Source organism: Myxine glutinosa, chromosome 13 (genome assembly GCF_964187855.1).
Source record: "Myxine glutinosa chromosome 13, kmMyxGlut1.1, whole genome shotgun sequence".
NCBI lineage: Eukaryota > Metazoa > Chordata > Myxini > Myxiniformes > Myxinidae > Myxine > Myxine glutinosa.
In genome coordinates this window covers 18,770,885-18,784,450 of record NC_136273.1, presented here as the reverse complement: position 1 = coordinate 18,784,450, position 13,566 = coordinate 18,770,885, and the positions used below count along the sequence as shown (strand labels likewise).

Here is a 13,566-nt window from a genome sequence, read left to right as displayed (position 1 = left end):
CATGAATCAAGATAGATTGTAGAGAAGAATGTAGAGGTGAAATCAGGATAGGAGTGCAGTGTGCATTCAGAAGACAATTCCCTCGATGCAATGTACTGACCTTAAAGACTATATATCGTATAGTTTCAATGTGGAGAGGGATGGGCTCGGTGAAGAACAATAACGCAGAACACTTTGGACATCCAAGGAATATTGAAACTGCAAAGTCCGTAAACAGAATTACCTAAGTGATTGTGCATAGCCCTCGAGACCTAGAAAATCCATGAAATCCACAAGGCACATTTCACTTGAAATTGCAGCATCTCAAAGCAATGTCAATTAGAGGGTTAAAGTCTGATCTGAAGGCATTCTCTAACAAAACCCAATCGACGAAGCATTTAACCTCATGTGACGAGTGCCGATGTTGTGAATTTTGTGTGTTATTCAGTCGGATTATTGATCAAGCAGGAATCAAGATAGATGACATAATTACGAATGTCATGTCAGCGACGACGAATGTCATGTTTACTTTAATTGTAAACTAACAGAATTGTCGGTTTTGGAATATGGAGAATATATATAAATAATAACCACCTTTAGAGGCCATTTTTCCCTGCAAAGCGGGGGTTGGCCTTTTTCGGGAACCGTGGTTGTTGTTGTTTTTTTGGTCCCCTTTTTGAAGCAATGTTTTACGGCCGGATGCCCTTCCTGACGCCAACCCTTTTTGCCGCCTTTAACGACAAACAGGGAATTACCAGTGAACTGGTACTCAATTAGCCGACCTCGGAAGGATGACAGGCTGAGTCAACCCCCCTGGCGTTAATTCAGCGATCGACCGGGATTCGAACCTAGGATCCTAAGCCGGCACCCTAGCCGCTAGCCCAACACCAGGAGAAACCAGCCCATTTTGTCGAGTTACCTCTCCACTCCCCAAAAATAATGATATGGTGTGGTCTCATTAGTCAGCGGATTTACGGTCATTTTTGAACATGAGGATACTGAGGACGGGGTTGTCCATGCAGTGGCTCAATGATGAACGGAGAACGTTTTGTAAACGTGTGGAACACATTTATCAAGATTCACGTGACAAACGTTCCCGGAGCTCAATTTCAAGACCACATGGCAACTGCACATACGCTTGTCCATGCAGTGCCACTTTCCTGGCTTATTAATTAACCACCGATCTGGTTTTCCTTGGCCTCCAAGATCTCCTGATCTCTCACCTTTAGATTTTTTTTTCTGTGGGGATTTGTGAAGGAAAATGTTTTCAAAGATAACCCAATTAACATTCCTGAACTCAAAGATGCTGTGACGAGGGTTATTCCCAGAGCGTCACACGAAACACCTCGGTCTGTAATCCGAAACTATTCCATACATATCCGTAAGTGTGCAGAACTTAGAGAGAAATACATTTCGAACATTTGTTATATGACAAATGTTATATGACATTTGTTATTTTGTTGAATGAATGAATGAATGACCGTTTTAAGGCCATTTTCCCCGCTAGAGCGGAGGTTAGCCTTGCGGGCCCCATGACAATTCATGGTTCCCTGTTTGAGGCAATGTTTTTATGGCCGGATGCCCTTCCTGGCGCCAACCCTTAGTCGCCTCTTACGATGCGCAGGGATATGGTATACCTATTCTAAACCGGGGTACACACCGGGATCATTCATCCCAGCAAGCTGGTACTCAATTTGCCGACCTCGGAAGGATGACAGGCTGAGTCAACCCCCCTGGCGTTAATTCAGCGATCGATCGGGATTCAAACCCAGGATCCTAGGATCCCAAGCCGGCACCCTAACCGCTAAGCCAACACCAGGCTTTGTTATATGACATTATTTACATTTGTTATGTGATATTTCTAACATTTGTTATTTGAACATTTGTCAAACGAAACATTATGAGTTGCTTTATCTGTCATATAAATTGTATGGTCTTGCATTAAAAAAAAATGTTGTGACGATACCTGGTATAAAACTTTATTTTGTGAAGTATGATATATTATGTTACGATGCAGCCATTTCCTTTGGAATGAGGCTTTGCTATCTTTCACTGTATTCAAAATTAACAAATAATTTGTGATAGGAAGGGGCTGGTGTGCTGAAGCAGAGAGGTTGAAGGTGAGGGGGGAAATATTGACAATGTTGACTAATTTCACATTTGGAGGTGAGGGTCAACATATTTTTGATTTGCATAGGCTCGCAATTATAGCCAGCTGCTGCTTTGCTCTACCATCTCACTCTCCATATCCTCTGTTATAATCGCTTGCAATCCTTGTGACGTTTCAGGTGTGACGGACCAGCTCGATGCTCCACCGAACTCTTCTCCTCGAGGACAAATGGAAACCTCTCATTCAGGAATGTTGGTCTCTGTTGGGAGCCAACCACAGCGACCACCATCTGCTCCACCCCAAAACACGTGGAACCGCTTTCCCTCACAGCCTTATAGACATTACCCTCCCTCCCAATTCCCCCCCTTTCCCATTAACCTACATTCTCAGGCTCGGCCTATTCTTCCACAAAGCTCCGCACCTCCCCACCCTCCACCACCTTACCCATACGCAAGTTCTCAGGCAAATTTTGGGCATAGTGGCTCTTCACCCACAGTTTCTAGCCATCTGGGTATTTCTCCTGTGCGAATTCCAAATACCCCTGAGCTTGGTCCAATCTCTACCCCCTTGGGAAGTATGACAGATTTCTCACTTCTCCATCGCTCCCCAACTAACACTACTCATCATATGGATGTTCCTGCTTTGCGGAGTCGATTTATGGTACCAACAGCTGAGTTGGGCGAATTGTCTCCTCGAACAAATGAGCTCAAGCTTTCTCAAGATAGGGAGAGTCACACAACATCTGCAACCGTGCAAAGCACCCTAGTGTCACCTCATGCAGCACTGCAGGATTCGAGCTTGAAGCCAGGGTCTATTCATACCTCCAATGCAGCTGAAAGAGCACAGCCAAGTTTACAGAGTCTTCAGCAAACAGTTGCATACAACACTGTCTCAGACGCAGCCCCAGGACCATCGCACAATTCATTGCAAGCCATTAGTTTGCAACAATTTTCTACAAAACCTGCCTCTCCCACTGTAAACATGCAGCAAGCTTCTTTACACAGTGCTTTACAAGTCCGTATGCACTCCACAATACCATCTGCTAGCTCACCACTTACTTTTATGCATAACAACATGCATGTGAGTAACACTCAGCAAATGCCCATTCATAGTGTTAACACGCAGCAGGTTCCTATGCAGGCTGTTAATGCTCAACAAGCTCTTATGCAGGCAGTTAATGCTCAACAAGCTTCAATGCATATGGTTAACGCACGACAAGCTCCCACGCAGATGGTTAATGCCAGGCAAGCTCCAATGCAGACAGTTAATGCTCAGCAAACTTCCATCCAGGCAAGTAACACACAACAACGACTCATGCAGGCAGTTACTGCACAACAGACCTTTATGCAGGTGATCAAGGCACAGCAAGCTACCACAAGGATGGTGAATGCACAACATGCCTCCATGCAGACTATCAATCCACAGCAAACTCCAGTGCAGGGGTTAAGTACACAGCAGGCTGCAACACAAACCATTAATAAACAATGCCTCATGCAGGCAATTAATCCACAGCAACCTGCATTCCAAGCACTTCGCATGCAGCAAACTCCAATGCAAGGTTTTCACGTACAACCCCCCATGCAAGGAGCTAATGTCCAGCAAGGCACGATGCAGGCAATTAATGCACAGCAATATTCCATGCAGCCACAAGCATCTGCCATGCAGTCTTTTTCTGCACTACAATCTCCCATGCAGACTGTTGCTGCACAACAATCTCCTATACAGGCAGTTACTGCACACCAGTCTCCCATTCACCATGTTTCTGCACATCAATCTCCCATTCACCCCATTTCTGCACATCAGTCTCCCATTCAGCCCATTGCTGCACGTCGGTCTCCCATTCAGTCAATTTCTGCACAGCAGTCTCCCATTCAGCCAATTACTGCACAGCAGTCTCCCATTCAATCCGTTTCAGCACAGCAGTCTCCTATTCAGCTAGTTTCAGCACAACAGTCTCCCATCCAGCTTGTTGCTGCACAACAGTCTCCCATTCAACGTGTTGCTGCACACCAGTCGCCCGTTCAGCATGTTGCTGCACACCAGTCTCCCCTTCAACCAATTGCTGCACACCCCTCTCCCATTCAGCCTGTTGCTGCACAGCAATCTCCGATTCAGCCTGTTGCTGCACAGCAATCTCCGATTCAGCCTGTTGCTGCACAGCAATCTCCGATTCAGCCTGTTGCTGCACAGCAGTCTTCAATTCAGCCTGTTTCCACACAGCAGTCTCTGATTCAGCCCTTTGCTGCACAGCAGTCTCTGAATCAGCCCTTTGCTGCACAGCACTCTACGATTCAGCCTGTTTCTGCACTACATTGTCAAATTCAACCCGTTTCTGCACAACAGTCCCTTATTCAACCTGCAGCTGCTCAGCAGTCTCCTGTTCAGCGCATTGCTTCACAACAGTCTGCTATTCTTCGTGTTGCTGCACAGCATGCGCACATTCAGCGAATTACTGCACAGCAGTCTCCTATTCAGCGTGTTTCTGCACAGCATTCTCCCATTCAGCATGTTGCACGGCAATCTCCAGTGCACACAGTGGCAGTTCAGCAATATCCCATGCAAACTGTGGCTACACAGCAATCTTCTGTGCATACTTTGGCTGCACAGAAATTTCCCACACACTCTGTGGCTGCACAGCTATCTCCCATTCAGACTGTTGCCAGACAACATGATCACATTCGGACTGTGGCAGCACAGCAACCTTCCATGCAGACTGTAGCTGCCCAACAATCTCCCTTGCATAAGGTGACAGCAAATCAATCTCCAATGCAAACTGTAGCCATACATCAATTTCCTGTGCACACTATGGCCTCACAGAAATCTCTCGTACAAACTGTGGCCTCACATAAAATTCCAATGAAGACTTTAGCCACACAACAACCACCCCTACAGACTGTGGTTGCACAGCAATCTTCCATGCAGGCTCCAGCCACACAGCATTCTTCCATGCAGGCTCCAGCCACACAGCAACCTCCCAGGCAAACTTTGGCCTCACAGAATTCTCCCATGCAGAATTTGACTGCACAGCAATCTTCCATGTTATCTGTGGATTCACAGCTTTCTCCCATTCAGACTGTTGCCAGACATCATGATCACATTCGTACTGTGGCAGCACAACAATCTAATTTACAGCGAGTTACTTTACAGCAAGCTACTCTGCAGGCAGATGTAGCACAGAAAGTTGTCAAACAGGCAGTTTCAGGTCAGCCACCCTCCATCCAAGCACTTGCCACCCAGCAAGCCTTTGCCCAGATATATGCTGCTCAGCAAGCCACTGTGCAGGCAAATTCCACCCAGCAACCATCTGCACAGGTATTTGCCACTCACACATCTCCTGTGCAGGCGGATGCTGCCCAGTTATCCCCCAAGCAGGTGAATGCAACCCAGCCACCCTCCACACAGGGGAATACCATGCACCCACTCCCCACAGAAGCAAATGCTGTCCAGCCACCCCCCACACAGGTGAATGCCGCTCAGCCACACCCCATGCAGGTAACTACCACTGAGCAACTCCCGGCGCATGAGAATTCTGGTTTGCAACCCTCCATACAGGTGAATACTGCCCTGCATCCCCCAATGCAAGAGAATGCTTCTGTGCAATTCACAACACAAATGAATACCACCACGCAACCCTCAGTGCAGCCAAATACCACCTTGCAGCCATTCCCGCAACTAACAGCCCATCAAATCCCTTTACCAATGATTGCCGCACGGCATGCTCCGGCAGAATTGATTGCCACCCAGAAAGCCCTTGCACAGGTACATGTCACCCCACAAGCCTCGACACAGTTGAATAACACCCAGTATTCTTCTACAGAGACAGTTTGTATGAACTATTCTTCCCCACAGATGATTACCACCCAAAATTTCTCTACACAGTCAAATTCGTCCCAGCAAGCGGCCTCGCAAACTGTTGCCCAGTATTCCTCTTCACAAACATTGACCACCCAGCCTTCCTTTCTGCTGGAGACTGCAGCTCAGCATTCTTTTGCTCGGTCTACTGAGGAGCAACAATTTCCCCCAATGGCAAATACAACTGAATTGCAAGTTCCTGTACAGGTCAATGCCTCAATGCGAGCTCCCACACATATCATTGCCTCACTCCGAGCTCCCGCACAAATCATTGCGTCATTGCAAGCTCCTGCAAATGTAAGTAACACACTGCACACTCCGTTGCAGGTCAGCAGCAACCAACAACATTCAATGCAGTTGCTTACTGTGCAGCAAGCTCAAATACAGCCAAGTACCACCCAGAATGCTCAACTGCTGCCATTGCAGGTAAATGATGGCCAGCAATATCTTTCTCAGGAGAATCACACCCAGCAAGAGAATGCTGTCAATCATTTGGCACAGGTGAATACAACACAGCAATCCTCAATACAAACAAACACCATCCAGCAACACCCCGTGAATGTGAATGCCTCCCAACATTCCCCTGTGCAGGCAAATGCTACTCGACAATCTCCCTTGCTGGGAAATGCTGCCACCCAATTATCGGTACCAGTGAATGTTGCCCAACAATCTCCTTTGCAGGTGAATATCATCCAACAATCTGCTGTGCAGGTGAATGTTGCCCAACAATCTGCCATCCAGCAATCCCTCTCACTGGATGATATTGCACAGCAATCCCCCACGCAGGCAAATGCCGCCCAGCAATTGCCCGCGCAGGCGAACACTACCCAGCAATTCTCCGCAAAGGCAAATGCCAGCCAGAAATTCCCAGTGCAGATTAATTCTGACTATGAATCCTCCGTGAAGGTAAATGCTGGCCAGCAATCCCCTGTGCAGGCGAATGGTGCCTTCCAATCCCCGCCACAGGCAAATGCCGCTCATCAATCACCAGTACTAGCGAATGCCGCCCAGCAATACCCAGCTCGAGTGAATACTTCCCAGCAATTTCCAGCCCAGGCAAATACTCCCCAGAAATTTCCAGCCCAGGCAAATGCTTCCCAGCAATCTCCAGCTCAGGCTAATGCTGAACAGCAATCACAGGCCAATTTGAATGCCACCCAACAATCCCCACCCCAAGCAAATGCCACCCAACAATCCCCATCCCAAGCGAATGCTGCCCAGCAATCACTGGCCCAGGTGAATGCCACCCAGCAATCAATGGCCCAGGCGATTGCCACCCAGCAATCACTGACACAGGCGAATGCAGCCCAGCAATCACTGACCCAGGCGAATGCAGCCCAGCAATCACTGACCCAGGCGAATGCATCCCAGCAATCACTGACCCAGGCGAATGCAGCCCAGCAATCACTGGCCCAGGCGAATTCCACCGAGCAATCGCTGGCCCAGGCGAATACCACCGAGCAATCGCTGGCCCAGGCGAATACCACCGAGCAATCGCTGGCCCAGGCGAATACCACCGAGCAATCGCTGGCCCAGGCGAATGCCATCCAGCAATCGCTGGCCCAGGCAAATGCCGCCCAGCAATCGCTGACCCAGGCGAATGCCATCCAGCAATCGCTGGCCCAGGCGAATGCCGCCCAGCAATCGCTGACCCAGGCGAATGCCGCCCAGCAATCGCTGGCCCAGGCGAATGCCGACCAGAAATCGCTCGACCAGCCGAATGCCGCCCATAAATCCCTGGCCCAGGCGAATGCCGCCCAGCAATCCCTGGCCCAGGCGAATGCCGCCCAGCAATCCCTGGCCCAGGCGAATGCCATGCACCAATCCCTGGCCCAGGCGAATACCGCCCAGCAATTCCTGGCCCAGGCGAATGCCGCCCAGCAATCCCTGGTCCAGGCGAATGCCGTGCAGCAATCCCTGGCCCAGGCGAATGCCGCCCAGCAATCCCTGGTCCAGGCGAATGCCACCCAGCAATCCCTGGCCCAGGCGAATGCCGTGCACCAATCCCTGGCCCAGGCGAATACTGCCCAGCAATTCCTGGCCCAGGCGAATGCCGCCCAGCAATCCCTGGCCCAGGCGAATGCCGTGCAGCAATCCCTGGCCCAGACGAATGCCGCCCAGCAATCCCTGGTCCAGGCGAATGCCACCCAGCAATCCCTGGCCCAGCAATCCCTGGCCCAGGCGAATGCCGCCCAACAATCGCTGGCTCAGGCGAATGCCGCCCAGCAATTGCAGGCCCAGGCAAATTCCGCCCAGCAATCGCTGACCAAGGTCAATGCCGCCCAGCAATTGCTGGCCCATGTGAATGCCGACCAGCAATCACTGGCCCAAGCGAATACCGACCAGAAATCACTGGCTCAAGCGAATGCTGCTCAGCAATTCACTGTGCAGGCGAATGCCACCCAGAAATTCACTGTGCAGGCGAATGCCACCCAGCAATCCCCAGTGCAAGCAAATGCCGCCCATCAATACTCAGCAGAGATAAATGCTACCAAACAAACCACAGCGCAGGCTAATGCCATCCATCAATCTACGATGCAGGCAAATCCCACCCAGCAATTCCAAACATGGGCGAGTGCCACCCAGCAGTCCTCGCTGCAGGCAAATGCCACCCAGGCAAACACCATCCAGCAATCCTTGGCGCAGGCGAATGCCCCAGTACAGCAATTGTCAGTGCAGGCGTATGCCTCCCAGCATTCTCATACACAGGAGAATACCACCCAGCAATTCCCCATACAGGAGAATACTGCCCAGCAATCTCCCATGCAGGAGAATACTGCCCAGCAATCTCCCATGCAGGAGAATGCTGCCCAGCAATCCCTAGTGCAGGAAAAAGCGACCCAGCAACCCCCTGCTCAAGCGAATTCCTCCAAACATTCCACAGCACAGGCGAATTGTGCCCAGCAATCCCTGTTGCAGGCAAATGCAGCCCATCAATCCCCAGTGCAGACAAATGCCGCCCAGAAATTATCAGTACAGGCAAATTCCGGCCAGCAATCACCTGCACAAGTGAATGACATCCAGCAATCTCCACCACAGAATAGTGTATCCCTGCAGGTCTCCACATTGGCAAATCCCATCCTCCATGTTCCAACCCCAACAATTACGACCATGCAAGTCCCAACTCAAACCAGCATTGCCCAGCAAGACCATGCACAAACAGTTAGTACTCAGCAAGCTCATGTACAAAGGCTTGGTGTTCAGCAAGCTTCCACACAGGTGCTTAATTCCCAGGTCACTCCCAATCAAATAGTTAGCAGCCAGAATATACCCACACACTCAGCCATTGTCCATCAAACTTCATTTCAAGCAGTTAATGTTGGGCAAACGCCTCTACAGGTTGTTAATTTTCAGCAAACATTGGAGCAAATTCTTACCACTCAGCAAGGTACCACATCAGTGTTGATGTCAAAGCAAAGGTCTACACAGGCGTTAATGTCACAGCAAGGCTCTACACAGGGGTTAATGTCACAGCAAGGCCCCATGCAGTTGAGTTTGCAGCAACCCTCAGCACAGATATCAAGCTTGCAGCAAGTCCCAGTGCAGGTGTCTGCCTTCCAGCAGGTTCCAGTGCAGGTGTCTGCCTTCCAGCAAGTTCCAGTGCAGGTGTCTGCCTTGCAGCAAGCCCCAGTGCAGGTGTCTGCCTTGCAACAAGCCCCAGTGCAGGTGTCTGCCTTGCAACAAGCCCCAGTGCAGATGTCTGCCTTGCAACAAGCCCCAGTGCAGGTGTCTGCCTTGCAACAAGCCCCAGTGCAGGTGTCTGCCTTGGAACAAGCGCCAGTGCAGGTGTCTGCCTTGCAACAAGCCCCAGTGCAGGTGTCTGCCTTGCAACAAGCCCCAGTGCAGGTGTCTGCCTTGCAACAAGCCCCAGTGCAGGTGTCTGCCTTGCAACAAGCCCCAGTGCAGATGTCTGCCTTGCAACAAGCCCCAGTGCAGGTGTCTCCCTTGCAACAAGCCCCAGTGCAGGTGTCTGCCTTGCAACAAGCCCCAGTGCAGGTGTCTGCCTTGCAGCAAGCCCCAGTGCATGTGTCTGCCTTCCAGCAAGCCCCAGTGCAGGTGTCTGCCTTCCAGCAAGCCCCAGTGCATGTGTCTGCCTTCCAGCAAGCCCCAGTGCAGGTGTCTGCATTGCAGCAAGGCCCAGTGCAGGTGTCTGCCTTGCAGCAAGCCCCAGTGCAGGTGTCTGCCTTGCAGCAAGCCCCGGTGCAGGTGTCTGCCTTGCAGCAAGCCCCAGTACAGGTGTCTGCCTTGCAGCAAGCCCCAGTACAGGTGTCTGCCTTACAGCAAGCCCCAGTGCAGGTGTCTGCCTTGCAGCAAGCCCCAGTGCAGGTGCCTGCTTTGCAGCAAGCCCCAGTGCAGGTGTCTACCTTGCAGCATGCCCCAGTGCAAGTGTCTACCTTGCAGAAAGCCCCGGCCCAGGTGTCTACCTTGCCTCATGCCCCAGTGCAGGTATCTGCCTTGCCGCATGCTCCAGTGCAGGTGTCTGCCTTACAGCAACCCTCCACGCAGGCATCAGTTTTACTGCAACCCAAGGTGCAACCTGCAGCCTTACAAAGGGCCACACTGCAGGCCTCAAACCTACAGCAAACCCCAGTGCAGACTTCAAATGTCCAGCAAACCCCAGTGCAGGTTTCAGCCTTACAGAATGCCCCTGCACAGACAGTCACCTCACATCAATCTTCTGTGCATTCAGGTATGATAGTTGCTGGCACACAGTTAACATCATCTGTACATTCCCTTCTAAAGCCCAATTCATCTCAAGGCCTTCAGGCTGCCACACACCTTTCATTGCAGGGTAGTCTGGTAATGACGTCACATGAGTTGGCGCAAATAGCCATTCAAAATATGGGACACCAGCTAAACCATAGTATTCGCATGACAGTGCCAGGTAATATGGCCTTTGGAATACAACAGGGCACTCGGGCTATAGAACAGACAACAGTTCAGACCAATTCTGGCCTTATTTCTCATCAACTTCCTCAAAGTGTAAACTTCACTGGTTTGCAACCCAATGCAGTGCTGCTGGAGCAAGGAGGAACTGTGGCACATAGCATGGCAACCCCTCAGTTTTTAGTTAGTACTGGCTCCATTGCAGAAAGTAGAGCTATGGATGCTGAGAATCAACAGATGTCAATTGAACAAGATGTGTCGACATCAACTCATCAGAACCTTTCAATTGGTAAGTGTGTTCATCAAATACTCTTGCATTTTTCTTGAAATTGGTTTGATAAAGGCATACAATGAGACAATGAGTCGAACATGTGTTCCTTAGCCATGACTTTAAACAAAATAGCATCGTTTTACCACATATATATATATATGTGTGTGTGTGTGTGGTAAAACAATGCTATTTTGTGTTTTGGTAAATGCTGGAAAGAATATTGCTGTGAATCATACATGGAAATACAACAACAACAACAACAACGTGCATTTTAAGGCCATTTTCCCTGCTAGAGCGTGGGTTAGCCTTGCGGTCCCCATGACAATCTTCTCCATTTTGCCATATTTTCTGCATCTCTCCTTGTTAACCCCCTTGCCCGCATTTCTTCTTCCACCATCTTTAGCCAAGTCTTTCTCGGTCTTCCCCATCCTCTACTTCCTTCTACATTCATTTCCATCACTCTTCTCAACCAGTCACTTTCATCCTTCCTCAACACATGACCAAACCATCTCAACCTGTTCCTCCTCACATCATCAATCACAGGCTCTATTCCCATCATCTTTCGCAATTCATCATTTGTCTTCCTCTCTCTCAACGATACTCCGCACATCCATCGAACCATTCACATTTCCACCCTTTCCAGCCTTCGTTGCTGCTCTACGTTCATTACCCATATCTCGCTCCCATAAATCATAACACTTCTCACAAATGCAACATACACCTTTCCCTTCAGCTTCAACGACACTCCCTCCTCATCAGCACGCCACTCAGTTCCCGAAACTTCTTCCATGCACATCTCACTCTAGCAACCGTTGCCGAGTCTGATCCACCTTCTCCATTCAGCATGTCTCCAAGGTAGCAAAATGTTTCCACACCTTCCAGCCTCATGCCGTCTCCAAGATCCAACTCAACATTTCCTCCATCTGCAGCTCCCTCTGTGCACACCTTCCATTTGAATGTAGCTGCCACACTGGTCAATGACCCTCTCAGACCACCACACCTTTGATGAACCCACTCAGCGCACATTGTACATTGAATGGAGTTCACTCCAACACCCCCCCTCCCTCCCTCCCCCAGCACACAGCACACGGCCACCTCCCAGTTCTTTCCACCCCACCACATGCTCCACCACTTGCTATCACCCTCGTCCTTCCGATATTCACCCTCAGACCCCCTGTCTCCATACATTCCCTCCACCCGTTCATCTTTTCTTTCAGTCCATCCATACTTTCCGCAATCAACACCAGATCATCTGCATAGAACAACTCCCACGGTAAACCCTCCTCTACGTTCTGAGCCAGCACCTCCATCACAGCTACAAATAGTAGTGGACTGAGTACCGACCCCCGATGCACCCCCACCTTCACCTCAAACCCACCACCGCTCCCATCCTTCGTCCCTATATGGAAATGGCAATATGAATCATACATGGAAATGCAGAATCATTTTTGCATATACTGTATACACACACACACACACACACACACACACACACACACACACATATATATATATACAGCCAAGTGAAAAAGTAAGTACACCCCATGTAAAGTTTTGACTTTTTCAACATATTTCAATGTACAGCTATTTGATCTTCATTTCAACAATATTGATCGATAAAGGTGATATAATATAACAAATATCATGAAACATTTACATTTTGTAGTCCATTGTATCTATCTATAATTCCAGTAATCTCTGTGTGTATGTGTGTGTGTCTGTGTGTTTGTCTGTGACCGCTGTTTCTCGACAACCACGGGTCCGATATACTTGAAACTTGCCAGGTATATTGCTGGGGACCCGAGGATGTGCCTTTTCAAGGTTTGAAATTAATCGGACAAGTGGTTCCCAAGGTATGGTCACCGTACTCGCAAGCCGTTCGCTTTGGCTTTGCGAATGGACCAAACCATTTCATGTAAATAGAGGGGGGGGGGTTCTACCGTACTCGCAAGCCGTTCGCTTTGGCTTTGCGAATGGACCAAACCATTTCATGTAAATAGAGGGGGGGGGTTCTGTGGTCGTTACTGCCACGTGGTTTCAAAGTTTTTTTTTTGTTGTTGTTGTTTGCACGCATGTTTTTTTGCACCCACGTACGGGCACGCCCTAGTAATTTAAATAAACATAAATGCAAATTTCGCATGTGGAAAAAGTAAGTACACCCTTGGTTCTAATAGGTGGTATTGCCCCCTTTGGCAGAAACAACCTCAAGTAGGCGTTTCTTATAACTGTCTACCAGTCTCTGACATCGACTGGGAGAAATTTTTTCCCACTGCTCCGTACAGAATTCTTTCATCTGTGCGATGTTGGAGGGGTTTCCTGCATGCACACCTCGTTTCAAATCACCCCACAACTTCTCGATGGGATTTAGATCCGGAATTTGACTTGACCATTCCAGAACCCTCCATTTCGTTCTTTTCAGCCATTCCTTGGTTATTTATATTTAGGGTTATTGTCATGTTGCAAGGTC

The 13,566-nt window shown here is 49.4% G+C and overlaps 2 protein-coding genes across 4 annotated transcripts in view; one reads left to right on the top strand and one right to left on the bottom strand.

Moving 5' to 3' along the window:
- CENATAC (centrosomal AT-AC splicing factor) overlaps window positions 1-13,566 on the bottom strand; it is a 480,847-nt gene that overhangs the window by 238,740 nt on the left and 228,541 nt on the right. The gene's annotated exons all lie outside the window — the stretch shown is intronic.
- The window catches only part of LOC137438652 (uncharacterized), a 138,197-nt gene that overhangs the window by 29,621 nt on the left and 95,010 nt on the right, over window positions 1-13,566 (top strand). For all 3 annotated transcript variants that reach the window (XM_068133878.2, XM_068133877.2, XM_068133879.2), the window contains exon 6: window positions 2,268-11,117. In XM_068133878.2, the coding sequence (XP_067989979.2) occupies window positions 2,268-11,117 (8,850 nt within the window). The remainder of the gene's footprint in view (window positions 1-2,267; window positions 11,118-13,566) is intronic.